General features: G+C 47.9%; 1 protein-coding gene across 1 annotated transcript; it reads right to left on the reverse strand.

Annotated features, from left to right (window-relative positions):
• Window positions 1-18,666: 18,666 nt before the first annotated feature.
• On the reverse strand, window positions 18,667-26,484 carry Dynll2 (dynein light chain LC8-type 2). Its single transcript, XM_045159074.1, has 3 exons — window positions 26,329-26,484; window positions 22,255-22,393; window positions 18,667-18,973 (listed from the first exon to the last, which is right to left on the reverse strand). The coding sequence occupies exons 2-3, from the start codon at window positions 22,384-22,386 to the stop codon at window positions 18,836-18,838; spliced, it is 270 nt and encodes an 89-aa protein (XP_045015009.1). The 5' UTR covers window positions 22,387-22,393; window positions 26,329-26,484; the 3' UTR covers window positions 18,667-18,835.
• Window positions 26,485-26,807: the final 323 nt, after the last annotated feature.

Consider the following 26,807-nt stretch of genomic DNA (forward strand, 5'->3'; position numbering starts at 1 on the left):
GCTAGACCAGTCCAAGCAAAGCTCTTTCTCACCCTAAGAAGCCAAACCTCACAGTCCACAGTTCTTACTGCATTCAGGCCTTTCAACTCTGACCAGAATAGTCCATCAAACTGCACTTTCAACACTGCAAGGCATCTCTTAGGCCAAGGTTCCAAATCCTTCCACATTCCTCTTGAAAAACAGCTCCAAAAGGCCAAAGCCACACAGTCAGGTGTCTAGCAGCAACACCACTCTCGGTACCAATATTACTATTGCAGTCAGGTCTGCATTGCTGGCAGAAACCACCCAACTGAGAGCAGCTTTTGGGGAAAAAAGGGGGGTTTATTTTGGCTTACTGACTCAAGGGAAGCTCCATGATGGCAGGGGAGAACTATGGCATGAGCAGAGGGTGGACATCACCCCCTCTCCAACATAAGGTAGATAATAGCAACAGGACAGTGTGCCAAACACTGGCAAGGGGACACTGACTACAATACCCATAAGCCTGCCCCCAACAATCCACTGCCTCCAGTAGGTGTTAATTCCCAAATCTCCTTCAGCTGGGAACCTACCTTCAGAATACCTAAGTTTTGGGAGGACACCTTTATCAAGCCACCACAGATAGTAAATCAGAGGCTGGACATCACCTCCTTGCCACAGCAGGTGGAAAATAGCAGCAAGAGAGTGAGCCAAGCTCTGGCAAGAGGGAACTGGCTATGACACCCCGAAGGCTCCCCGCTAATAACATCTCCTCCAGCAAGGCTTCACATCCCAAATTGCCTCCAACTGGGAACCATGTGTCCAGACCATAGCAGTGTGAGGGGATATATGATTCACATCATCACCCACTTCCAAACACAACACATAAAAAATCAAATAAAATAATAAAATAGTTTAGGCCAGACATGATGGTGCACAACTACAGTCCCATCAGCAGTCGAGAGGCTGAGGCAGGAAGGTTGCAATGAATTCAAGGCCAAGCTGGGCTACAGAGTGATATCCTGTCTGTCAAAAAGTGATTCATGGAGAGATGGCTCAGCAGTTAAGGGTGTTTTTCTACAATGCCTGAGTGGCTGGGTTCAATTCCCCAGTGTCCACATAATGGAGATGCACAGAGCAGCGCATGCATCTGGAATCAGTCATAGTGGCAGGAAGCCCTGGTGTATCATTTCTCTTTCTCCCTCTCTCTTTCTTTCTTTATGCTTCCAAATAATTAATAAATAAAAATATTTTTAAATGATTAGTATTGACTCTAAGTGTGAGGATGTTTTAGAACTATGTTGATCAGTTTCATTTTTATGCCTGATTATAGGCAATACATTAGGAAAGACATTTAAATAAGTCTAATAGAGGTCTTTCAATAAGAATTCTATGTCATAAAAAGTATCATGAAATGGTTTAACAAGAAGTTGTTGTTGTTTTTTTTATAGCTTTTTTTTCCAGGGCCTCCTCCATCCCAAGCTGACCTGGAATTTATTGTGTAGTCTCAGAATGCCCTCAAATTCATAGCAATCCTCCTATCTCTGCCTCCCAAATGCTGGGACTAAAAGCGTGTGCCACCATGCCTGACTACAAGTTCTTGTTGGTGTTGGTGTTATTTATTTTTGTTTTTTGAGGTAGGGTCTTGCTCTAGCCCAGGCTGACCTGGAATGCACTATGGAGTCTCAAGGTGGCCTTGAACTCACAGTGATCCTCCTACCTCTGCCTCCCAGTGCTGGAATTAAAGGCGTGCACCACCACACCCAGCTTAAAAATATTTTTTAATGTTTTATATTTATTTATTTGCAAGCAGAGAGAGAGAGAGAGAGAAATACAGAGAAGAGAGACAGAGATAATGGGCATGCCAGAGCCTCTACCCACTGCAAATGAATTCCAGAAGCATGCACCACTTTGAGCATCTGGCTTACATGGGTCGTGGGGAATCGAACCTGGGTCCTTAGGCCTCACAGGCAAGCACTGTATATAGAATTGGAGAGATAGCTTAGTGATTAAGGCACTTGCCTGTGCAGCCAAAGGACCCATATTTGATTCCCATAACACACATAAGTCAGATTCATAAGGTGGTGCATGCATCTGGAGTTTGTTTGCAGTAGCTGGAGGCCCCGGCGTGCCCATTATCTCCCTCTTTCTCTCTCTCTCTCAAACAAATAAAATATATTTTTTAAAGCTGTATATAGCCACACATACAAGTAACCCCAATATTGTGGGGAATAAACAGGAGAATCACCGGGGCTCTCTGGTCAGCCAGTCTGATGGAAATCAGCAGCTCAGGGTTCAGTGAGAGACTCCATCTCAAGGAACAAATACAGAAGAAGGACAGAGCACACCTGACATTCTCCTCCGCCCTCTGCACATGTGTGTATGGTACACACACACATGTGCATCCACCACACACATACACACAAATGCCAAAAATAGATAAACCTTTGAAAATGATTTGGGGATAGAGATGTAATTCAGTAGTAGAGTGTTCAACTATGATGCTCGAGGCCCTGGCTTCAATCCTCAGCATCATAAACAAATAACACACATACATACATACCATACACACACACATATGCATACACACACATATGCATACACACACATACACACATATACACACACCACACATACACACACACCATACATACACACACACAAACATGCTATCTGGGAGCTGACTGATAATACAACTTAGTAATAGTGCACTCTGCTTAACATGCAGGAGGCCCTTGGTTCAATCCTCTCCCCTTCCTCCTACTTCCTTTCACCATCTTCTTCCTTACATGTTGCAGGATCTCTGAGAGATGTCAGACATAAGCACAGTGCTCCAGCATTAAGAGACAGTCATGTCCTAAAGAGCAACGGTGGAGGTTCAGAACCATGGACAGTAACACGTGCCTCTGAGGACCAGACAAGCTCTCAGCCTGCAGGTCTGTCCAAGAGAGCCCAGACAAGGCTAACAGCAGGCACCTTCAAAGTCAGGCCCAAGATCTACCTCCAAGCCATCTTAGAAAATTCTTCCCAGGGGCTGGAGAGATGGCTCAGGAGTTAAAGGTGCTTGCTTGCAAGGCCTGAAGGCCTGGGGTTCAATTCCCTAATACACACATGAAGCCAGATGCACAAAGTGGTGCATGCATCTGGAGTTTGTTTTCAGTGGCAAAAGGCCCTGGCATGCATATTCCTTCTCTCTCGCCACCCACCCACTCTGCTTGCAAATAAAGAAATAACAGTATTTTTAATTTTTATTTATTTACTTATTTGAGAGAGAGAAAGCCAGAGAGAGAGAATGGGAGCACCAGGGCCTCCAGCCACTGCAAATGAACTACAGATGTGTGTGCCACCTTGTGCATCTGGTTTACGTGGGCACTGGAGAATTGAACCTGAGTTCTTTGGCTTTGCAGGCAAGCTCCTTAACCACTAAGCCATCTCTCCAGCCCCAAATAATTTTAAAGAAGAGGAGGAGGAAGAGGAAGAGGAAGAAAAAGAAGAAAAGAAAATCCTTCTTCAAAGGCTGAGTGTACAGCTCTGAGGAAAAATGCTTGCCTACAATGTGTGAGACCCTGGGTTCAATCCCCAGTACTGTAAAACAGACAGACAGAAAAGAAGGAAGACCCTACCCAAAAAGATATCACACAATAGGCAGTCCATAACATTGTGTTCAATGAATGGATTCACAAACAAGTTTGTTATGACAAAGGACTGTGTCTATGTTCTTAATTAATTCAACAAATATCTAGTGAAGCACATACCAGGTATCACACAGGGATCTTCCTGAGATAGGAAGCCTTGTGCCCAAGGCTCTGTGGCATCCTGATGTCTTACAGCGGAAGAACCACTCTGGCTGCTTCCCAGCTGTGTGGATGATAGGGAATGAAGGGCAATACAGTTTTGCCTACTTGTGGGTTTTTTCTTTTTTAATTAATTAATTTGCAAGAGGGAGAGAGAATAAGCACTTCGGGGCCTCTTGCAAATGAACTCCAGATGAATGTACCACGTTGTGCATCTGGCCTTATGTGGACATTGGGGAAATAAACTATGGATGGTAGACTTTTAAAAATATTTTTATTCATTTAGTTGAGAGAGAGAAGGAGATAGAGAGACAGAAAGAAAAAGAGAATGGACGTGCCAAGGCCTCCAGCCACTGCGAATGCCTCCAAATGCGTGCACCCCCTTGTGCATCTGGCTAACGTGGGTCCTGGAGAGTTGAACCCGGATCCTTTGTCTTTGCAGGCAAACGCCATAACTGCTAAGCCATCTCTCCAGCTCGGATGGCAGATTTTACAAGCAAGCACTTTTAACCAATGAGCCATCTCCTCAGCCTTTGCCCAGTTTTTCTGTTACAATTCTGGACCATTTGTCCATCAACACTTCCTCCTTGCTCATGATTCCCATCACTTTCCCCAGAGCTTCAGACATCAGATATGCAAACAAGGCTCTTCTCCTCGTCTCCACTACCAACCTATGGTGTCTAACATGTCAGATTTCATTCTGTGCAAATCATATCTCCACCACCAGTCACATTTACTTCACACACAAACACACATACACACACACAAAATTAATGAATAAGTGCTTTTAAAAGGAAACAAAAAGCAATAAGAGATAGAGGTGTGGGGTTGGAGAGATGGTTCAGGCCATAAAGCATGAGGGCCTAAGATTGGATCCCCAGTACTCACATAACCGCAGGTAGGCACAGCAGTCCACTTTAGTCTCCTTACAGTGCTCAGGAGGCAGGAATGGGGGACCCCAGCACAAGGTGGCTAGCTACACTAGATTGTTAGTGAGCTCTGAGTTCAAGTGAGAAAACATGTTTAATAAATACAATGGAAGAGCTGGGCATGGTGGCGCACGCCTTTAAATCCCAGCACTCAGGAAACAGAGGCAGGAGAATCACCATGAGTTCAAGGCCACCCTGAGAATACATAGTGAATTCCAGGTCAGCCTGAGCTAGAGTGAGACCATACCTCGAAAAACCAAATAATAAATAAATAAATAAACAAAATGAAAAGCAACCAAGGAAGACACCCAACATCAGCCTCAGGTTTCTACACAGACACACACGCATCCCCACACACGTGTACCCACACACATGTGAACATGCATACTCACAAGCACACGCACACATACTCATGTAAAAAATAAGTAAATAAAGAGAGGTGGTCATTTCAGCTAATGTGGTCATGACAGACCCCTTGGACAGATGTAATTTGGACAGAGATGTGAACATGGTGACAGATGACTTTGGAAAAGATCTGAGGGAAGACAGTGTCCTGAAGAAAATAAAATGCAAAGGCCCTGGGCTGGAAGGAACCTGGTGGGGTTGAGAAGAAGAACCCAGTGTGGCATGGGGGCTCAGAGTGGAGCTGGGGAGGATATGATAAAAGAAAAAAAAAATATGAGGCTGGGTGTGGTGGCACATGGCTTTAATCCCAGCCCTCAGGAAGCTGAGATAGGAGGATGTCTGTAAGTTCAAGGCCAGCCTGAGAAGACTATATAGTGAATTACAGGTTAGCCTGGGCTTGAGTGAGAGCCTACTACAAAAAAAAAAAAAAAAAAAAAAAAGAGGCTGGTTGTTGTTACACTCAACTCACACCTATAATCCTAGCACTGGGGAGGCTGAGGCAAGAGAACGGCAATTTCAGGCTGGCCTGGGTTACAATAGTAAGCCTCATTTCAAAAACAAGTAGGTAGATGACAAAATGGGCCGGAGAGATGGATTAGCGGTTAAGGAATTTCCCTGTGAAACCTAAGGACTCATGTTCCACTCCCTAGATCCCATGTAAGCCAGATGCACAAGGTAATGCATGCACAAGATCACACATGCACACAAGATGGCACACACGTCTTCAGTTCTATTGGAAGCCCTGGTGCAACAATTCTCTTTCTCTCTCTCATCTCTCTTGCATTAAAAAAATTAAAAAAGGTCAGTCTGTTGGGCTTGCCCCCCCCCAAAAAAAAAAGATAAATGAAGTCAGGGCTGGGGTGGTGACTCAGTGGGTAAAGCACTTGCTGCTTAAGCCTAAGTACCCCAGACCCTATGTAAGAAAAACAGACGCTGGGCTTAGCGGTTAAGGCGCTTGCCTGCAAAGCCGAAGGACCTAAGTTTGCTTCCCCAGGACCCACATAAGCCACATGCACAGGGTGGCACATGCGTCTGGAATTCATTTGCAGTGACTAGAGGCTCTGGTGTGCCCATTATCTGTCTCTCTCTTCCTCTTTCTCTCCTCTCAAATAATAAAAATAAAATATTCTTAAAAAACAGAAGCCGCGGCAGGTTTCTGCAATCCCAGCACACTGAGAATAAGATGGGAAGCAGAGGCAAGAGAATTTCCCGGAAGTTCACAGACCAGCCCGTCTGATGAGCGCAGCAATAAACAGTGAGAGACCTCACTTTAGACAAGGTGGAAGGTGAAGGCCAGAACCCGAAAATTGTCCTCTGACCTCCACATGCATACCATGGGTCACGTACACACATGAACACACACAAAATGAAATCTATTAAGCCATGCCAATGACTTGCATGTGAATTTGCGTCCAATTCTGAACCACAGGGAAAAAATATGAAAAGTATTAAGGACTGTGGTAGTTTGATTCAGGTGTCCCCCATAAACTTAGGTATTGGCAATGCTAGATTCCCAGCTGAAAGCAATTTGGCAATTAAAGCCTCCTGGAGACAGCATATTGTTGGGGGTGGGCTTATGGGGGTGGTAGCCAGCTTCCTCTTGCTAGTGTTTGGCACACTGTTCCGTTGCTGTTGTCCACCTGATGCTCGTGAGGAGGTGATGTCCACCCTCTGCTCATGTCATCATTTTCCCCAACCATCATGGAGTTTCCTCTCAAGTCTGTAAGCCAAAATCAACCTTTTTTCCCACAAGCTGCTCTTGGTCAAGTATTTTCTGCCAACAATGCAAACCTGACTGCAACAAGGACCATATAGTTGCCTCTATATATAGCTGATGGAGATTTGGGAAGTAACACCTTCTGGAGGCAGTGTATATAGTGAATTCGAGGTCAGCTTGGGCTACAGTGAGACCCTACCTCAAAAAAAATAAGTAAAATAAGGGGTGGATCTAAGGTGAATCTAAGTTGACAACTGCTTTAGCAAAGGGACAAGAGCAAAGTGGTTCTAGAATAGCCTAGAAAATTGGTCAGCAGCAGGACTTGCCCCATGTGCTCTTGGAACCAAGCTGCTACATTACCAAGCCCAGTCTGGTCTGCTGGATGGTGAGACGCATGGCTACTCCAGTCAAGCCAGCAAATGAGCAGGACTCAGCTGAACGCACCCATACAGCAGCCCCACCCAGTCTGCCAGCTGCAGGATCATGAGCAAAACATGGAAGCTATTGAAAGGCACTATGCTGAGAGCAGAAGTTGTGCAAAACCTAACTGATGAAGAAATGGGAACCAGATTTCTCTTCCTGCCTGAAACCACCCAAAATAACCAGGCAAGAATCTGGACATTGGATAGTTAAGAAGGTACCATAATGCCTAAGAGTTGTGAAAACAAGCAATAAGAATTCTGTGATTGCCCCAGTTCACTGTCTAGAAAAATAGGTTTAAAGCCACAATACAAATGAAGGGACTCTAGAGGGGGCTGAGGACGCCTGAGCTAAGGAGACATAACGAGTCCAGGAGACGAAGGGCTGGCGCTCTCGGAACTGCGTACTGGAGCACTGAGGTCTGCACAGAAAGGCCCAGAGATGTGCCCAGGGTCCCCCTGAGTACTGATCAGAGTGTTTGTGGAAACTTCCTGGGGCCCAAGAAAAGACAAGAGGGCAGGGCCCTGCACAGAGCTAGAAACAGTGCCTGCTGAAAATTCACAGAGCACTGAGTGGAATACTCGGGAAAGCCAAGTCTTAGCAGTGAGGAATGACCTGTGTGGCCTGAGCGCCCCTCCAGACCTGCCTCAGGAAAGCAAGGCCTGAAAGGATCGAACTGTTTTCACGTCACTGCATCTTGAGAATCCAGCTGATGTCAAACCAAAGCTTTGGAGTGCTCACTGTCCTCCAGCAAATGAACACATCTGCAAGCAGTTTTCATAGCTTCCTGTGCTTGTGTTGCTCTATAATAAAGAGCTGCCATTCTTTTTTAAAAAAAGGGGGGGCTGGAGGGATGGCTCAGAGGTTAAAGCGTTTGCCTGCAAAGCCAATGGACCCAGGTTCCACATTAGCCAGCTGCACAAGGGGGCGCATGCATCTGGAGTTTGTCCGCAGTGGCTGGAGGCCCTGGCATGCGCTCTCTCTCTCTCGTTTACTCTTTCTCTGTCAAATAAATAAACATAAAATATTTTTTTTAAAAAAGATATTTTAGGAGAGATGGCTCAAGACTTAAGGTGCTTGCCTGCAAAGCCTAGCAGCCTGGGGTTCCCCAGTTTCAGTGTAAAGCCAAGTGCACAAAGCTGCAATCCGTGCGCCGTGGCAGGAGGCTCCGGTGCTCTCACACCCACTCTTTGTGTCTGCCTCTCTCTCTCTTAAAAATATATATGTATTTGGTTTTTCGAGGTAGGGTCTCACTCTGGTCCAGGCTGACCTGGAATTCACTATGTAGTCTCAGAGTGGCCTTGAACTCTTGGCAATCCTCCTACCTCTGCCTCCCGAGAGCTGGGATTAAAGGCGTGCGCCACTACGCCCGGCTCATAAATATATATATTTTTTAAATGTCTTAGTTGGTGGGAGTGGTAGTGCATGTCTTTAATCCCAGCACTCAGGAGGCCGAGGTAGGAGGATTGCTGAGTTCCAGGTCAGCCTGGGCTACAGCGACCATATCTGGAAGACAAGGATGTTTTAGTCTGTTTATACGTCAGAGGAGGGCTGGGGATTCACCTGGGCCTCTCAACACTGAAAACCAACATCAAGCACATGTGCCACTTTTTGTGGTCTGACATTACATGGGTACTGGAGAACTGAACCCCTGTGGCTGACTTTGTAAGTGCCTTTAACCACAGAACCGCCTCTCCACTGTACAGATAATGAAGAGATAAATCAGAGCTGGAGAGACGGCTTGGTGGTTAAGGCACTTGCCTGCAAAGTTAAAGGACCCAGGTCCGGTTCTCCAAGACCCACGTAAGCCAGATGCACAAGGTGACACATACATCTGGAGACCGTGGCACACCCATTCTCTATCTGCCTGTTTTTCTCTCTCAAATAAATAAAATATTTTTAAAAAGAGAGATAATATATATGCAGTGCCTAGCACAAAGCATGTTCAGTGGTATTTCCCTCACTTCTCATCCTTGCTCCCTGCCAGCAACCCCCTAGCAACCAAATGACGTTTCCCAAGTTGGCCTTTAAAAAGCCCACACTAGCCGGGCATGGTGGCGCACGCCTTTAATCCCAGCAGAGGTAGGAGGATTGTGCCAGCAAGACTGTTGCAGTCAAGTTCACATTGCCAGTAGAAATCACCCAACTAAGAGCAGCTTTGTGGGGAAAAGGTTTGTTTTGGCTTACAGGTTCGAGGTTCCATGATGGCAGGGGAAAACGCTGGCATGACCAGAGGATGGACATCAGCCCCTGGCCAACATAAGGTGGACCATAGCAACAGGAGAGTATACCAAACACTGGCATGGGGAGACTAGCTATAACTCCCATAAGCCTGCCCCCATCAATACACTCCCTCCAGGAGGCATTAATTCTCAAATCTCCATCAGCTGGGAACCTAGCATTCAGAACACCTAAGTTTATGAGGGACACCTGAGTCAAACCATCACAAAGATCCTAGCTCAAAAAAAAAAAAGAAAGAAAGAAAGAAAGAAAAAGAAAAAAGAAAAAAAAATCCAACACTGAATCCTAAAAAGAGTCCTAAAAGAAGGTGGAGGGTGCGGCTCCCAGCCTGCTATGCTTTCTCAGCCTGAGTCACCCAGGTGCAGTGGGGGAAGAAGGCAGGTATCAGATTTCCCCAAAGCAACTTCTCACTCCCAGCCCAGGATGCGACTTCCGGCTAAAACTTTTGTGGTGGTGACAGTACAGCCGGAAAAGCAGGATGCGTTTATCCAGTTTGAATACGCATGGTCGTAAGAAGCACAAGCCCAAGTGCACATGCGCTCTCTCCCCCTCTTCCTGGCGCGCGCGCACACACACACACACACACACACACACACACACACACACGTTGAGCCTGTCTGGCCCCTGTGCTGCATCACTCAATTATCCCAGAAGATGGCGCTGCTTCGCCATGCACGTTCACTTTATGGTTTGAGTGTCTACTAAACCTAAAAACAGTGGTGCTAGGGGATTACAAAAGCAGATTTCAAGTCTGAAACGAACCTTGGGCAACTCAGTGAGACCCACTCTCAAAAGAAAGAAAAAAGAGCTGGGTTTGTACCTCAGTGATAAACAGCTTGCCCAGCATGTACAAAGCCCTGGGTTCTATTTCCAGTGTCCCCTTTCCCCAAATATATGTACACCATAAGTATATTTAACTTTTTTAAAGGCTCCTCCAAGTTTTGGGCTGACCTGGAACTTATTCTGTAGCGCAAGCAGGCCTTGAATTCATGGCAATCCTCATACCTCAGCCTCCCCAGAATTGGGGTTTGAAAAAGCATGTGCCAAAAAAAATTAAATAAAAAGGCATGTGCCACTACACCCAGCTGCCTAGATTTTGTCTACTTAAAGTGAATGCATATAAAAAGTAAAAACAGGAGCTGGGCATGGTAGCTCACGCCTTTAATCCCAGCATTTGGGAGGCAGAGATAGGACAGCCGTGAGTTTGAGGCCACCCTGAGACTATATAGTGAATTCCAGGTCACCCTGAGCTAGAGTGAGATCCTACCTCAAAAAACAAAAACAACAACAAAAAAAAAATAAGGCTGGAGGGATGGCTTAGTGGTTAAGACATTTGCCTGCAAAGCCAAAGGACTCAGGTTCAATTCCCCAGGACCCACGTTAGCCAGATGTACAAGGGGGCGCGCGCGCACACACACACACACACACACACACACACACAGTCAATGGATAAATGTTTTTAAAACTACAAGTAAAAATAAACCTGGAGCCCTAGCTAATACTCTGAGATGACAAAAGTAGAGTTAGTAAGTGCAGATCTAATTTCCACTTCTTTGTAACCTTGGCTGGTGATCAGTAAGTTTCTGTTGACTATTTCACTGACTTGTAACTGCATATAGCAACCCAAAAGCCAACCAGAATGTCAGGACCAAGGAAAGCACTCAGCCAACCCCCTCAATTCCTACCTGAAAAAAATGAGACCTTGAGAGAGATATGAAAAACTTTGCCTGACACATGGGGGATGCTCTCCAAACATTTGATGAGTTCAGAAGTGCCTTTGCCTACCTCATCCCTTACTCGAGGTAACAGTTCTCTCCTCCTCCCTCTCTCCCCTTCCTTCCCACCTCAAGCTCACTGTGTAGCCAAGGATGACATTGAATTTCTGATCCCCCTGCCTCCACCTCCCAAGTGCTGGGATACAGGCATGTGTCACCACTCCTGGCACATTCGGTAGCCCTTTCTAACGGACTCTTAAAACTAAAACTGTCTTCATCTGTGGTTCGTGGTAGCTTGGGCTGCTTGAATTATTCAGAGCTAAAGGAGGAGCTCAAGTAGGACTGATGGCTACGTGAGCCATCCGCTCACACTACGTGGAAACTGAACGACCTCTGATGCCCTGCTCTGCGGGAAGATCTACAGGGGTTCAAACCAGAGAAGCTGGGGCGGAGTAGCCCATATGGTACACACTGTCGGGTACACCCGGGAAAGAAATGGGGCTGTGGCTGTGGTCAGCAAGCATCCTGGTAGGAGGTATGACTCATTCAGGGGAGGAAAAAAAAAGAAAAAAGCTGCATTGGTGTTCATTTGAATTATGCAATCGTCTTTGTGTTTAATTTGTAAATTTTGTTTTTAATGTTTTTTATTTATTTACTTGAGAGAAAGAGGCAGAGAGAGAGAGAATGGGTGCGCCAGGGCATCCAGCCACTGCAAGCAAACTGCAGACACATGCGCCACCTGGTGCATTTGGCTTATGTGGGTCCTGGGGAATCAAACTTGAGCCCTTTGGCTTTCCAGACAGAAGCCTTAACTGCTAAGCCATCTCTCCTTCCCTGTTTTTGCTTTTGATAAGTGAATTGGCAAGCTGGGGCCCCAATTCACTGCAATTAAACTCCAGATGTGTCCACCACCTTGTGTGCATGTGTGACCTCACGTACCTTGTGTGTCTGGCTTACGTGAGATCTGGAAAGTCAAACATGGGTCCTTAGGCTTCGCAGGCAAGTGCCTTAACTGCTAAGCCATCTCCCCAGCCCTAATTTGGAAATTTTTTTTAGTTATATTAGTCACATAAGAGCTATATGTAGTTTATGTGTGGTTTATGCTCAAGTAATTAACAAAATTAATTTAGCACCAGGAAGAGTCCTTGTGAATTTTTCCCTTAAAAAAAAATTTTTTTTTAAAGATGAAGCCTCATTTTGTAGCTTAGGCTAGCCTTGAACTTGATTGTCCTGCTCCTTTTTGTCCCTTGAGATGAAACACCCAGTCACTGGAGAAACACAAGGAAAGGGGAGCCATTATGATCACTCCTTCCTCTAAACAGTAAGGAAGGAGTCTGCTCCCCAGGGAACAAGGGAAGGACTCACTTCCAGGCCAGATAAAGGGCTGGAGAAAAGCAAACCTGCCCCCGTGACCTTCTGTGCATGTGGTGTGGTGTGTGTGTGGCGGGGGGAACGTTTGAGGCAGAAGAGGGTTCCCTGCAGGGAGAGAGGCTGGAGCGCCGCGGCCTCCGGACTGAGGATGCTTGCATCCAGCTTTCCACCTGCCTTGTTCATGAAACACCCAGGACCCATGACCAGGAAACAGATGTCGCGATTAGTTGCCATTTTTTACCGTTGGTGTCCCTTAGAATTTTAGTGAACTCTTCCAAGATAAGTGTTCTTCAAAACAGGATTCATGCTCTCCACGTGTCGAAAAACAATCGCACACAGCAGTTTTTCTATTCTCCCCATTGTCCAACCCTGTCCAAACATACCTGGCATATTCCCAGGGTGCTTTGGCCATTAACTGGCAATGGAAGACCATGCCATACACAGGTGTCTGTCATTTGCTGTCACACTTCATTCCCCTGAAAATGGTAGTCACGTTGTTTCAAAGTGTTGTGATAACCATGCTTGGCCATGGGCTTTTGCCCACACCCTTCTTTATGGTTTTTAGAAGCTAGTTGAATATGCCTATCTCCCATGTTTTCTTCATTTGTTCTCTCACAGATATGCAGCAAGCCCTGCTGTGTACAGGGCACTGTGAGATGTGCAAACAGGGCCCCCCAGTATAGATATTAGTACTCATCTAACTAGTGCATACTGGTTATGGGACTATTAGTTCCCATGACAGTACCTCAAGGGAGGTACGTGTGGATTGAGGAAGTGGTGAGCATGGGTGTCCTCCTCCAGGACATGCAGAGAGGGAGCTGAGGGGACTGTGGCCCGGCTGGGACAAGTGTTGGGGCCTCGCCTCTGTGCTTTCACTCCTGGTCTGGAATGTTTCTCACACTCTACTGACCATCATTTATCAGGACCCACTGTAAGTTCCACATATATTGATTCACACAAAGCCGCCCAGACCCAAGCTGTCATCCATTGCTACAAAGGCATCTCAAGGGCTTTCTGCAGCTTTTGTCTGGCTTTTTTTCTTTTATTGCAAGTTGCCAAGGGCCATCTATATTATAAACATGGACTAGTATTCTAATCCTATGGCTGAGCAATATTCCATTGTATGGAATATCACTTGTCTTTTCATACACCAGTTGAACATTTTCTTAAATCTTTTCACACTACATATTCTTCCATCCTCATGATTACATTCTCCTGGTTAGAACTGTGGTTACTAGAATAAAGTTAATCCCTTCCCAGAGAACTGAAGACTTTGTGTATGTACTTGAATGTGTTACCTGTCCATGGCTATGTAACACATTATTCTAAAACTTACTAGCCTAAAACATTATGTGCTATTTCACATAGTACCTGGAGGTAAAAAACCAACATGCATCACTCATGTGAGGGATTAGTCCTGGCTACCCCCTTGTGCACCATATTTCACAAAGAATATAAAATGGGGTGTAGTGGTTCGTGCCTATAAACCCAGCACTTGGGAGGCTGAGACAGGAGGATCACCATGAGTTGAAGTCCAACCTGGGCTACAGAGTAACTTCTAGGTTAGCCTGGGCTAGAGACCTTGTCTCAAGAGTCCAGTTAAGTTGGTATTTCAAATAAACCAATTTTACTATATATTCCAAGGTACTTACACTAAAAACGATTCATTTTTTAATCTGAATTGCAAATGTTATCTAGATGCCTTGTGCTATTGACAACCCTCCCTAGATGGACCTCTTTCTAGGGCTGTTTGAGCAGTGTTTGTGGGCTGGGGTTGCAGCTCCATGGTAGAGCTGAGTTCAATACCCAGCCCCTCTCTCTCTCTCACACACACACACACACAAAATGGGTCACCATCTACGAGTGCACTGCTGAGTGTTACACATGTACTGAGTGTCCCCAAACGCTGCTGGGCTTGAGGGGATTCCAGATGAGGTCTGGGCTGCTGTGCAAGCTGTTGTCTGTTGAACCATATGCCCGAGGTGCGTGAAGGGGCAGTGATGGATGAAAAGGAAACAGCCGTGGCAGGCCCCGCACAGCAGAAACAGATCCTGAGCACCGACCCTTTATGTTGATGTGTACAGGCTGCTCAAGTTTTCTTGCCTCTTATCCGGCACTCAACATGTTACAATACCTTTATATCACACGGTGACCACCACCCAAGGACCTGAAACCCTCTTCTAGGGAAGAATTAGCAGATTTCTAGTTGTACACAGGGGGGTTGCACTACATGTCACAAGCAGAAACACAGCTTTGTTGCTGTATTAGACATTAGGTTTAAGTGTGCAGGGGCTGGAGGGAGAGTTCAGTGGTTAAGGCACTTGCATGCAAAACCTAAAGACCTGGGTTTGACTCCCCAGTGCCCATGTAAAGCCAGGTGCACAAGGCGGCACATGCTTCTGTAGTTTGTTTGCAGTGGGTACAGGCCCTGGCATACCCATCCTCTCTGCTTGCAAATAATCTTTTATGCTTGTGCAGATACCAAGCTGACCAAGCATGGTCAGTTTTTTGTTACATTGGCTAAGACCTTACCCAGTTATTCAAAACTGTAGGGTTTAGCTGGGTGTGGCGGCGCATGCCTTCAATCCCAGCACTCGGAAGGCAGAGGTAGGAGGATCTCCGTGAGTTCAAGGCCACCCTGAGAATGGAGTGAATTCCAGGTCAGCCTGGGCTAGAGTGAGGCACTACCTCGGGGGGCAGGGGAGGGAAGGAGTAGGGCTTGAGATTGCTCAGCAGGTTAAAGGAACTTGCTTGCAAAGCCTGATAGTGCGTATAGTTCCCCAGGACACATGTAAAGCCAGTTGCACAGGGTGGCACATGCAGCTGGAGTTTGTTTGCAACGGCTGAAGGCCTTGGCACGCCCATTCTCCGTCTGCCTCTCTCTCAAATAATTTTAAAAGGAGCGAGCCAGGAGTGATGGTGCATGCCTTTAATGCCAGAACTCCGAGGATCACTGTGTTCGAGGCCACCCTGAGACTACATACTGAAGTCAAGGTCAGCCTGGGCTAGACACCCTACCTGGGAAGGGGGCAGGGGCGGGGAAAGGAATGTTGGCTGCTATGGAGGCCAACTTTTAGATGTCATTAATTCTGCAGCCCACTCAGATGTGAGATTATCCTGGATAATAGGGATGGGTGTCATTTACCCAAGTAGAGGTCTGCGGTTTCCCAGATGCCTCTCCCTTCCCCCATACTCCTGCCTAAGGGCTTCCCTCCTGTCCTTCCTCACAGCCTGCCCTACAGACCAGACTTGCTAGCCAGCAAGCACATTTAACTAGGTGACTGACAGACAAGACAGCCCTACTGACCAGTAGTGATGGGGAAGCACTCTTCTCACAGAAAGTCCATAATGCCTCTGACAGTTAGACATTAAGTGCGGGAAACATTAGAGACAGCCACATCTTAGGTCTATGCTAGAGGGGACAAAAATTCAGAGATGACAGCAGACTATCACTACTTAGTGGCTAGCTGGCTAGTCTTCATCTGCTAGCCTCAGATTCATTCTGGACTCTGCCATTATCTAAGGGGGAGGGGACTGCGTCTTGTCATCTTGCCTTACCATCTGCCTTGTGATTGGCCAAATGGAGGTCCCAGTGACTAGAGAACAGAGTGGAAAGTAGGGCTTTGGATGTTATCCACACCCTCACTCCCTGGTCAGTTCTTAGGAGCATTCTTCCACAAGAATGCCACAATTCCCATCTTCCCTTTCACAGCCCCTCATGTGACCCGGCTTCATTCACAGCCTTTCCCCTCCAGGGCCCCACAGGCCCTGGTCTCCTTCAACAAGCTGCTGGATGAGACATCCAGACGATCACTGTGTACCTACCTGTGAGAAACATGTTGTCCACAGGTGGCAGCTGGAAGGCCTCTTCCATCTTAGCAAGAAGTGGATGATCCGCACAGCTGAAAAGCGAACTGTGTGTGGCCTTATCCATGCCCTATACCCCAAGGCCTCAGCTGTCAAATTACAACAAGCAAAGGCACTAACAAGGTGGGGTGGGGGAGTCTACAGCCCTTTTTTACTTTTTTATTTTTTGAGGTAAGGTCTCATTCTAGTCCAAGCTGACCTGGAATTCTGTGGTCTCAGGCTGGCCACGAGTTCACAGTGACCCTCCTCCCTCTCTGCCTCCCCAAATGCTGGGGTTGAAGATGGGCATGACCGCACTGGACTACAGACCCTTCTTAACCCTTGGTACCTCACTGTCCCAGAGGTAGTCTTTTCCCCACCCAACTTCTCATCTGAAGCGCTACCTGCCTTCCATTTTATTAGCTCTACCCACACTGGCGTTTATGTCCTTGATGACAAGCACATTCTCACTCTGCTCCAACCTAAGCAGCCCCACCCCCAAGCCCCTATGCACTCTGTGGTACCACTGGCACCAGGCTGACTCTTCATCCCCTAATAAGCCCAAACAGCTCAAAAGTGCATCAATCGACCTTTAATGTCCAAAAGAGGCGTGGATGCAGAGCATAGATGTGGCAGGGTCTCAGCCCCACTCCAGAAATGAGATGAACAAAAACTAGACACTTCCAACTGGCCACACAGTCTGGGAGGGCAGGGAAAAACACAGATCTGAACATTCATTTAAAAAATAATAGTAAGACCTAAAAATCAAACTATCATGTACCCAACAAATGGTTTGAACAGGGAATTCAGTCATCACCCCAGTTCCCACCCTCCCCTTGCCAGCATTTTTTAAAAAAGAAAGCTCAGTACACACTAAGGGCTTGGGGGAGGGGTCCTTCTTCTGCCTCCCCACCAGCCCAAAAATGGACTGGGAAAAGAAAATGAGCTGGAATTCCCCCCTCCCCCAGTTTCAACCCTACACATGAGAGTTCTGAATGAGACTCATGAGAATCAACAGCTCAGTCAGCAACGACACCCCCTTCCCTCCCCACCCAATGTCACCCACAGACAAGGCTTCCCTGCTCCTCCCTGGGATCTCCTCCACTCACAGCTGTACTCCACCTCCTGACAGCTGGGGCTCACACCCCTGTAAGACATGCCTACTCCAGGGCCCCTCTCTGCCGGTGTTGCTTCCACTCTCACCTCCTGCTAGAGGCGGCCACCATCCGTAAGTCTCCCTCCACTGAGGCCTAGCTCCAGAGCAGTATGGTCACCTTGCTCTGGATGATCCTCCATAAGCCTTCTCAGGGAGCAGCCAGCCACAGGTCAGTGTCCCATGACTGAGGGAGGGTGACAGCTGCCCTCAACCCCACAACAGGTGTAGCATAAAGGCCCTCTTAGAACTAACTCTGACTCCTACCTACCCATACCTCCTAGATTTCATTTGTCTTGCCCCACCCTCCCCTCTACCCCTAACCCACCCCCACACACAGACACAGACACACACACCACATACACAAAGGAGAATTAAGGGAGACATTGATTTGGTTTGATTGTTAAGACCTAACTAAGGAACTACAGTCACCAGAGAAATTCCCTTGCCAGCCAACTAATAGGGGCTGCTCTCTAAGAGAGCTCAGGGGAATGAGAAAAACAAGGACCAAGCAGGGAGCAGACAGAAGAATGTAAAGGGAAATAAAAAAAAAAAAATCAAGCTAATCCTACTCTCAACATCCTCCTAGCATGATCTCTGGAAGGAAGAAAAGAAGGTATTCCACAAAGACACAGCCCTTACTTAGAAATCCTGACAAAGACGGCAAGACAAGTCTGCTCCCCACTCCCACACACCACAAACACATCACAGGGCCCCTGAAAGAATCCACCCCCACCCCACTCCTACCCCAAGCCATAAAATCACAGTTCAGTGGAATATTCTCCCTGGTACTAGATCAATCCCCCCTCCTTCCTATCCCTCTCCATGCCGATCCTAACACTGTCTCCTTGCAGCCTCCCCGGCCGCCTAAAGCAGCATCCACCACCAGAAGAGGCAACTGCACCATTTTAGTTCCACCTCCAGAGACCTATTTCTTTTCTTGGCCCCCCCCCTAGTCTATCAGGCTCTGTTGAGGGCCGTTTACTTTGTACAGGGAGAGAAAGAGGAAAAGGAGGGGTGGGAGAGATTTCCTAGTGCAATACAACCAAAAAAATATTTTTAAAGACTTGAAAAATAAACATGAAGCAGCCTTCTTCCCCAGGCAACTAAACAGAAAGAAGTTTGGTTTTGTTTACTGCGACACACATGAAATCGAGTGTAGAGTCCATGCAGTAGCACAGCCATTGGAGAGGACATCCCGATGCTGGCCCCAGTGCAAAACAGTCCCAGCAACGCCGCCTGCTTGCCATCGCTGCCGCCGCCACTGACACCTTCACCGTGGCCACCTAGCCTGACTTGAAGAGGAGGATTGCAACTTGACCCAAGTAAAAATAGATGAAGTGCTTTGTCTCGTGTGTGACATAGCTGCCAAAATTTCGGCCCACGATACAATGCCAGGTAGGATTATATTTCTTGTCAAATTCCTAAAAAAATGAATAAAAGGGGGAAAAGAAAGGTGATTAGGGAAGTTGCAAATGAAAATCAAGAATGGAGAGTCTCTCCCAGGAACTCCAGCACCCTTATGTTTAGCTGTTCCCACCCACCCTGCCCCAGCCTAAGGCCTCAAAAGCTCCTGAACCTCAGCAGCTCAGGTTCTAAGGTTGTTAAGAACACTCTTCCCCTCATCAATAATGCAACACCACAAAGGCTCCATTATTCCTCCCTGCCAAGCCTTTAGCATTCTACACCTTGATCATCTCTCCTCCCTCCAGCCACCTCCCAGCCTCTACTGACCCACCCTGTGATTCTTCAGCATGACACCTACCAGAAGCCATTCCAGTATGAGGTACTGGCCAACACTGCCAAATGCCAAAACTCAAGGCACTGGAACAAATAGGGACTAAATGTTTGAAGTATAAAAAAAGTAGTTCAAGTCAATATTAAGAGCAAGCCTATGTGCCGAGCACCATGTGAGCTGTGATGCGGTCTGATTCAGGATTCCCCATAAACTTAGGCATGCTGAATGCTAGGTTCCCAGAGGATGGAGATTTGGGAATTAATGCCCCCTGGAGACAGTGTATTATGGGGGCGGTCTTACGGGTTTTATAGCCAGTGTCCCCTTGCCTGTGTGTGGCACACTCTCCTGTTGCTATTGTCTACCTAATAGTTGGCCAGGGGGTGATGTCCACCCTCTGCTCATGCCATCATTTTCCCTGTCATCATGGAGCTTCCCCTCCAGTCTGTGAGCCAAAATAAACCTTTTTTTTCCCTACAAGCTGTTCTTGGTCAGATGATTTCTGACAGCAGTGTGAACCTGACTGCAATAAGCTGTATGCACCAGAATGAGGACCTCTTGTCATGAAAGATCACTCCACAAAAATCACCATGGGCATGCTTGTCAGCACTTCGGACAGACAGAACCCTAGCCTACTGTGGCTCAATTAATACATCAGTTCTAGGCACACTCTGTCACAGCTATGAAAGGGCAGTAGCCCTACACATGCCCATCAATGCTGCCAACTTCGTGGCTCTCTGTTGCATGAGGTGTTCCACATACTTCTCTAATCCCTCAAAGCCCTCACAGCACACAATCCCAAGAGGTCCTAAGGAACAGGAAGCCAAACACAACTTCAACTCTGATTCCTGATTCTGTGGCATGCAGGACAGGCACAGACACTCCCAGAGTTACATTTCTTCCCACAGATGAAACAAGGAAGTTTCAGCAGATAATCTGAGGGTTTTTCTGACCTGGAGTCTACCATTCTGCATTCTCTCCCTGGATAGGATAGCAAGGCCACACTTCTGTACCCCCAGAGTTCAGGACTCCCATAACCTGTTCTCATCCCACCTACATGGGTAGGAAAACAAGAGTCCTTAACACCAAGAGAAATCCTACTGACCACACCCTACTGCAATGGACTAGGCTGCCACTCTCATGCACACTTTTTGGAATGCCAGTGCTCAAGACCAAAGACTGGGTCTGTTCTTCCAGTGGACATGCTCCTGACTGGAAACTGGGGGCACTAGTTGCCTTCTTACTCCTGCACCAGCTGTCACTACAGTGTTAACTATTTCCACTCACTCAATTCACTTAGGAATCTTTCAGGGATCACTCTTACCTCAATACTGACCATCCATTGTTCTAGAAATTATACAGTCAAGCCCTCTATACCTGCATGTTTTCAATCTATGTATTCAACCACCCACAGAATGAAAATATTCAGGGGAAAAGAGTTACATTTGGGGTGGAGAGATGGCTCAGCAGTTAGGGTGCTTGCCTGCAAAGGACCCAGGTTCGGTTCCCCAGTACCCACATAGTGCCAGACGCATGTGTCTGGAGTTCCTTTGCAGTGGCTAGAGGCCCTGGCATGCCCATTCTCTCCCTCTGCCTCTTCCTCAAATACAAAAATAAAAATAAATACATTTTGTTATTTGTTTTGTTTTCTGAGGTAGGGTCTAACTATAGCTCAGGCTGACCTAGAATCAGTCTCAGGGTGGCCTCAAACTCATGGCGATCCTACCTCTGCCTCCTGAGTGCTGGGATTAAAGGCATGTGCTACCATGCCCGGCTAAAAATTTTTTTTAAGTTACATCTGTACTGAACGTGTAGATTTTCTTCCGTTATTCCCTAAACAGTACAACAACTATTCGTATAGCTGTAACTTTATACTGCATTAGCATGTATATAATCTACAGATAATATTAAGCACTTATAGGTTAAATGCAAACGCTATGCCTTTTTTTTTTTCCTCAAGGTAGGGTTTTGCTCTAGCCCAAGCTAAACTGGAATTCACTATGCAGTCTCATGGTGGCCTAGAACTCATGGAGCTCTTCCTACCTCTGCCCCCCGCCGAGTGCTGATAGTAAAGGCGTGCACCACCACACCCAGCTTAAATGCTATGCTTTCTTATATGAGATTCTTCAGCATCTGGATTTTGATATGGGGTGGGGGGATATCCTAGATTCACATCCTGCTAAACCAAAGGACTATTGTTTAACTCCATCTTTTGCTTAATAATATAAGAAGGGGAGGATGCAGTACCAAAGTCTTTTAGGGAAAGAGAAGGGAAATTCCTACATCACAAGGATTATAAGGAAGGATGCCCCACTTTAAATGGTAACAGTTCCTTTAATATTTGTACAAGATCTCTTAGCCCAGACTGACCTGGAATGTACTATGGAGTCTTAGGCTGGCCTCGAATTCAGAGCAACCCTGCTGCCTGCGCCTCCCAAGTGCTGGGATTAAAGGTATGCACCACCAAGCCAGACAAAAAGAATAGGTGTGCCAGAGCCTCCAGCTGCTGCAAAGAAACTCCAGACACATCTGCCACCTTGTGCACCTAGCTTTACATAGGTACTGGGGAACTGAACTTGGGTTGTTAGGCCTTTCAGGCAAGCACCTTAATGCCATCTCTCCAATCCCCAAATCTCGTTTTATTGTTCAATCAAACATCCTTAGTGTTAATTTTGTGTAGTTCTTAACTGGGCCAGTAATACTTAATTCTGAAGCTTCTCTGAAGTCTTATTCTTCCCCCAATGCCTTTTTAACACACGTCGCCTCCCCCCGCCCCCAGCAGAGCTCTTATTAAGAATTCCTAAGGAAAGTACTTTGACAATTCAGAATCAACCCTGATTTTTGTGCTTTGCAAAAGTCCCAGGGTTTTATTTGGGTGCTTTCTTACAACCCCTGCTCTAGACTTGCCTGGAGTACTACTAAGCCACCAATCCCCACTCTCAGCCACCAATCACAGCACTCCCAGCATACCTTCTTGATATAGGCAGCAATGTCCTTCTCTATGTTGTACTTCTCCATGGCCTGTGTGGCGCAGTCAACAGCATCTTGTTGCATGTCCTCAGACATGTCTGCGTTCTTGATCACTGCCTTCCGGTCAGACATCGTGACACTGAAATAGGAACAGAAAGGTGACACTGACCACTCCATGCTGCTCACAATGAACTGAACTGCACGGAGGCACGGGACTTCAGTGCGAGATGGTAGTAGAGGACGCGGGCGCGTGTGAAACACACGGAAGGCATTAGGAGGAAGTACACAAGCTTTCAGCAGAACCATGGTTCCCATCCTTTGGAAATACAGAGCAAAGTGAAAAAAAAGATGTATCAGCCACCAGTTTTTAGCATATGCAAAATAAATTTATTTTTCAACTCAGTAGCTCTCTGATATTTTCAACAGCAGTGATAGCCAAAATGATACTGCATGCATCACCTAGCTGCATCTTTCAGCAAGTTGCTTCAGCTTTGTGATTTTATGTCATTATCTGTAAAATAAGGACTGCAGAGTTCTAAACCACAGCAGAATATAACACCTGAACAGACTATGCCCTTGACTTAATGGCCATTATACATCATTGATATCACAGCAGAAAAATGATGGACAAGAAATCAGTAGTCCCGACTTCTGCTCCTGACTTTAAACCTTTGTGGTCTTGGCAAGTCATTTGGCCTTTCAGTATCGATTTACTTCCATTTTAGCAATGAGGTCAGCTCTATTGAGGGTTGTTTAAGAATTAACTAAGGTTACATGAGAGCGTCTGTAAGCAAGGAGAATCTATACAATAGGCTGTATGACTAGTGGTAGTCAGCTGCAACCACCACCTGTTTTTGTAAAATAAAGTTTTACACGAACACACTGCCATGGCAGAGATGAGAGACTGAACTGCCCACAAACCGTAAAATATTTACTATGTGGACTTTCACAGGAATAGTTTGCCAGCTCCTGTTCTATACCAACAAAAAGCGGCAAGGTACATTCTGGGTCACCACTGCTCACTGAGGAAGAAATACTTAAGTACTGTGGGCTAATATACTCCTCACAGGTGGAGCATGCCACGCATGCCAGCGTATCATAGCCTTCCTTCTACTTCCTCACTCTCCTCACTACAGTGGGCAATTTTTAAAGCTCAATATAATTTTGGAAAACACTAGAGTTTGGACATTGTTCCAACAATGATGTTGTCAATTTTCTGAATTTTTGCTTCCTTGAACAAATTTTATTTATTCAAAAAGTTATCAACCAACTAGAGGAAGTGAAGTGTTATGCTGAAGGAAATACCTCTTATCCTGACAGGAATGCTGACACCTTTGTTACCCTAAAACAAGACCAGGTGTGACACACACCTGTAACGTTAACACTTGGGAGGTAGAAGGAGGAGGATGAGGAGCTCAAAACAAGCCTTAACTACGAGACTTTGTCTCACAACAACAAAAATTATATATGTTTAGGGCTGGAGAGATGGCTTAGCAGTTGGGACACTTCCCTGTCAAATCTAAGGACCCAGGTTCAATTCTCCAGCATCCACATAGCCAGATGCACAGGGTGGCACATGCATCTGGAGTCTGTTTGCAGTGGCTAGAGTCCCTGGCACCCCCTATCTGCCTCTTTTTATCCTCCTCCCTCTCCTCCCCAGTAAATAAATAAATATTTGGGTGCCTCTTTCTCTCAAATAAATAAATAAGGCTGGGTATGGTGGCACATGCCTTTAATCCCAGCACTTGGGAGGCAGAGGTAGGAGGACTGCAGTGAGTTTGAGGCCACCCTGAGACTACATAGTGACTTCTAGGTCAGCTTGGGCTGGAGTGAGACCCTACTTCAAAAACCAAAAACAAAACAAAATAAAAATTTTTTTTAAATTATATATATGTATGGATGTATATACACATACACACATGTGTATGTGATCTCATATATAGATATAAGATTGGAGAAAACCTGGACCCAGACAGGGGGATATTAAGAAGGGTGGTGAATTTTTTTTTTATAGCCTTGGTTCATATTCGTATCCATGCTTCCTGGGCTATGGCATTCATCCTACAGCAACCACACTTCTGAAGCAGCCTCTGCATGGACCGTTTTCTCAGAGAGGAATCCCAAGAAGGCTAACCCTGGCAGCCTATACCTGGTGAGGTACTTTACGGAACAAAAACTATGAGCTGCGATTCCTGACCTCTGTCCTCGACTACTGTCCCATCACACAGAGCAGTAACGATTCTTGGCACCTCAATCCCAAAAGCACCACTGTGTGGACTAGCTCAGTGGAAAAACATGGCTGTTTGACTCAAGGCTACCCAGAAGCTTCACTGCTCAAAGAGATTCCGAGTATCATTCCAGGCCACTCTGCTGGGAGTCCACACTAGCCTGTGGGCTAGATGAACCGAAAGGGAAAACAGAAACCTTGACCATTATTTGGGCACGGCACAGAATGCATGCAGGCCAGCTGCCAGGCAGGCAGCCTCTGAGCCCTTGACCACATCCAAGACACCTTGGTCTGGCATTGTCAAAGCAAGTAGGGCTTGTTCCACTTCAGCATACACTGGAAGAGACCAGGGGCAGATCAGCAGCCTCCACCCTCCAACCAGAGAACAGTCAGGGCCCCAAAGAGGTTCCTATGAGAACCACTTGGTGCTGAGGAAAGGTCAAGAGAACCCTGTCCAAGGCCTGACTAGCTATATGACCTTGAGCAAACAAATATTAAAAAATAAAACAGCGGTTGAGATGAGACATGGAGCACACTTCGTTCAGTTTTGAGCAAAGGTTAAGAGCAGCATGGGAGAAGAAAATCTAATGAGACTTTCTGGAACGGAAGAAAATAGTGTCACCTGGCGGCCTATTCCAGGTTACCACTCAGAAGGGGGCACTGTTTACAAACCCAGAGGTGGGGCTGGGGCCTGGCTTCAGACAAGGGGAAGTGTAAGTATGACATCTATGACATCGGCACCATTTTGCCGGAAAGCTCACTTGCTTCACTGCCTCATCTCACAGGTCCAAAGGAACAACTTTGTCACAGTAATTAAAAGCCATCTTACTCTCCGAGAGAACCTTGCGGTTACATAACGCTGGTCTTGTGACTACAATGCCACGATTCTTCACCCCTGGCCCCTCAGAAACGTGAGGCCCAACTCCAGCTGCCCCTGTCCAAGGTGTCAATGAGAAGAGGTTGGGGAGATGTCCAGCTAGCCTCTCCCTCTTGGGGAATGGGGGCACGGGCAGAGGAAGGCAAGGGACCTGGACTCGACATAGAAGGATAGCCAAAAGGCCCCAAGCCAGCTTTTCTCAGTCACGAGCCAGGGGCTCCTGGGCTAAGGCACGCGGGGAGGGGGGGGGAGGGTGCCACAATTCCAGAATCGCTCCTGTCCTCTATCCTCGGATTTCTTGCGACAGCAAAGGCCAAGCCTCCGAATGACACGGTCTTCCCCACTCGCTAACACGAACGATTTTTGTCCCCCTTCCCTTTCCGCACTCCCCCAGGGAGGCAGGCCCCACCACCGCGCTATGCTGTCCTCCACGGGGCTGCGGGCTCCGAACCAAGGGCAGCACCTGCGGGATGAGAAAGCATCCTCCGCCCCACCTCCCGGGCCAGGTCTGCAGGTCGCCGCCTCGCAGCCGCCCTCCCCCGCTTCCCTCGGCCCTTGCCAGGCCTGGAGCAGGGCCGGGAGTGACTGGGCGTCCTCGCCGCAGGAAGGGCGCCCCAGAGGGTGGCGGTGGCGGCAGGAGGAGGCGCGTCACGCCCGAGCCCTCTCCACCCCCCCCATCTCTCTCTCCCTTCCCCGGCCCCAGACAACCAGAGGCCTCCACGCAACGCACGGAGGCTCCCGGGAGGGGGTGGGGGATGGCGGGGAGCGGGCATGACAATGCCCGCAAGCCCCGGGGAGCTCCCGCAGCGCCGCGAGGGTCGCCGGAGCCGTGCGGGGGGGGGGGGGGTTGGCGCAGCCGCAGGCCGGGACGTGGAGGAGGGTGGGGAGGGGGTCTTGGGAGACGGACGCCCGCACGGCGCTGGCCTCCAAGGCCAGCCGGCGTGAACGTGGCCGCACGACCACCGCTCACCGTTACCGAGGCGAGTCCTCACGGGTCCCGGGGGGGTGTGTGGGGGGGGTGCGACGCTGGGCGGAGGCAGAGCGCGGGGCAGGGGCGGTATTTCCCCCCCTGGGCTCGTCCTGCAGCCGCCGCCGCGGTGTCCCGCTCCCGCAGCCCGGGGCTGAGCGCTCACGTCGCCGGTCGCCCTCCGGGAGCCTTCCCCGGCAGCCCGCCCGGCCGCCCGCCCGCCCGCGCTCCGCCTCGCGCCGCCGCCGCCGCCGCCGCCGCCGCCGGCCCTCCCGCCTGGCTGCGCTCCGCACCGCTCCGCACCGCTCCGCCGCTGAGCGCGGCCGACGCGCGGCCCTCGCTGAAATAGAGCCCCGCCCCCGCCCTCCCCCCGCCGCGCGCGCCGCCGTCCGCGCCTCCCATTGGCTGCGCACGCCGGGCCCCGCACTGCGGGCTTCTCCCCGCGCCGCTCTCGCTCCACATCTTGTTTCCTCCCACAATGC

The sequence above is a fragment of the Jaculus jaculus genome, chromosome 9 (assembly GCF_020740685.1).
Source record: "Jaculus jaculus isolate mJacJac1 chromosome 9, mJacJac1.mat.Y.cur, whole genome shotgun sequence".
In the NCBI taxonomy this organism is placed as follows: domain Eukaryota; kingdom Metazoa; phylum Chordata; class Mammalia; order Rodentia; family Dipodidae; genus Jaculus; species Jaculus jaculus.

Bases quoted from the DNA above. Each gene is read 5' to 3' on its own strand.
- Dynll2 (XM_045159074.1), bottom strand. From the start codon at position 22,386: ATGTCTGACCGGAAGGCAGTGATCAAGAACGCAGACATGTCTGAGGAC. The intron at 18,974-22,254 runs GTATGCTGGGAG...TCATTTTTTTAG, and splicing joins TTGCTGCCTATATCAAGAAG to GAATTTGACAAGAAATATAA.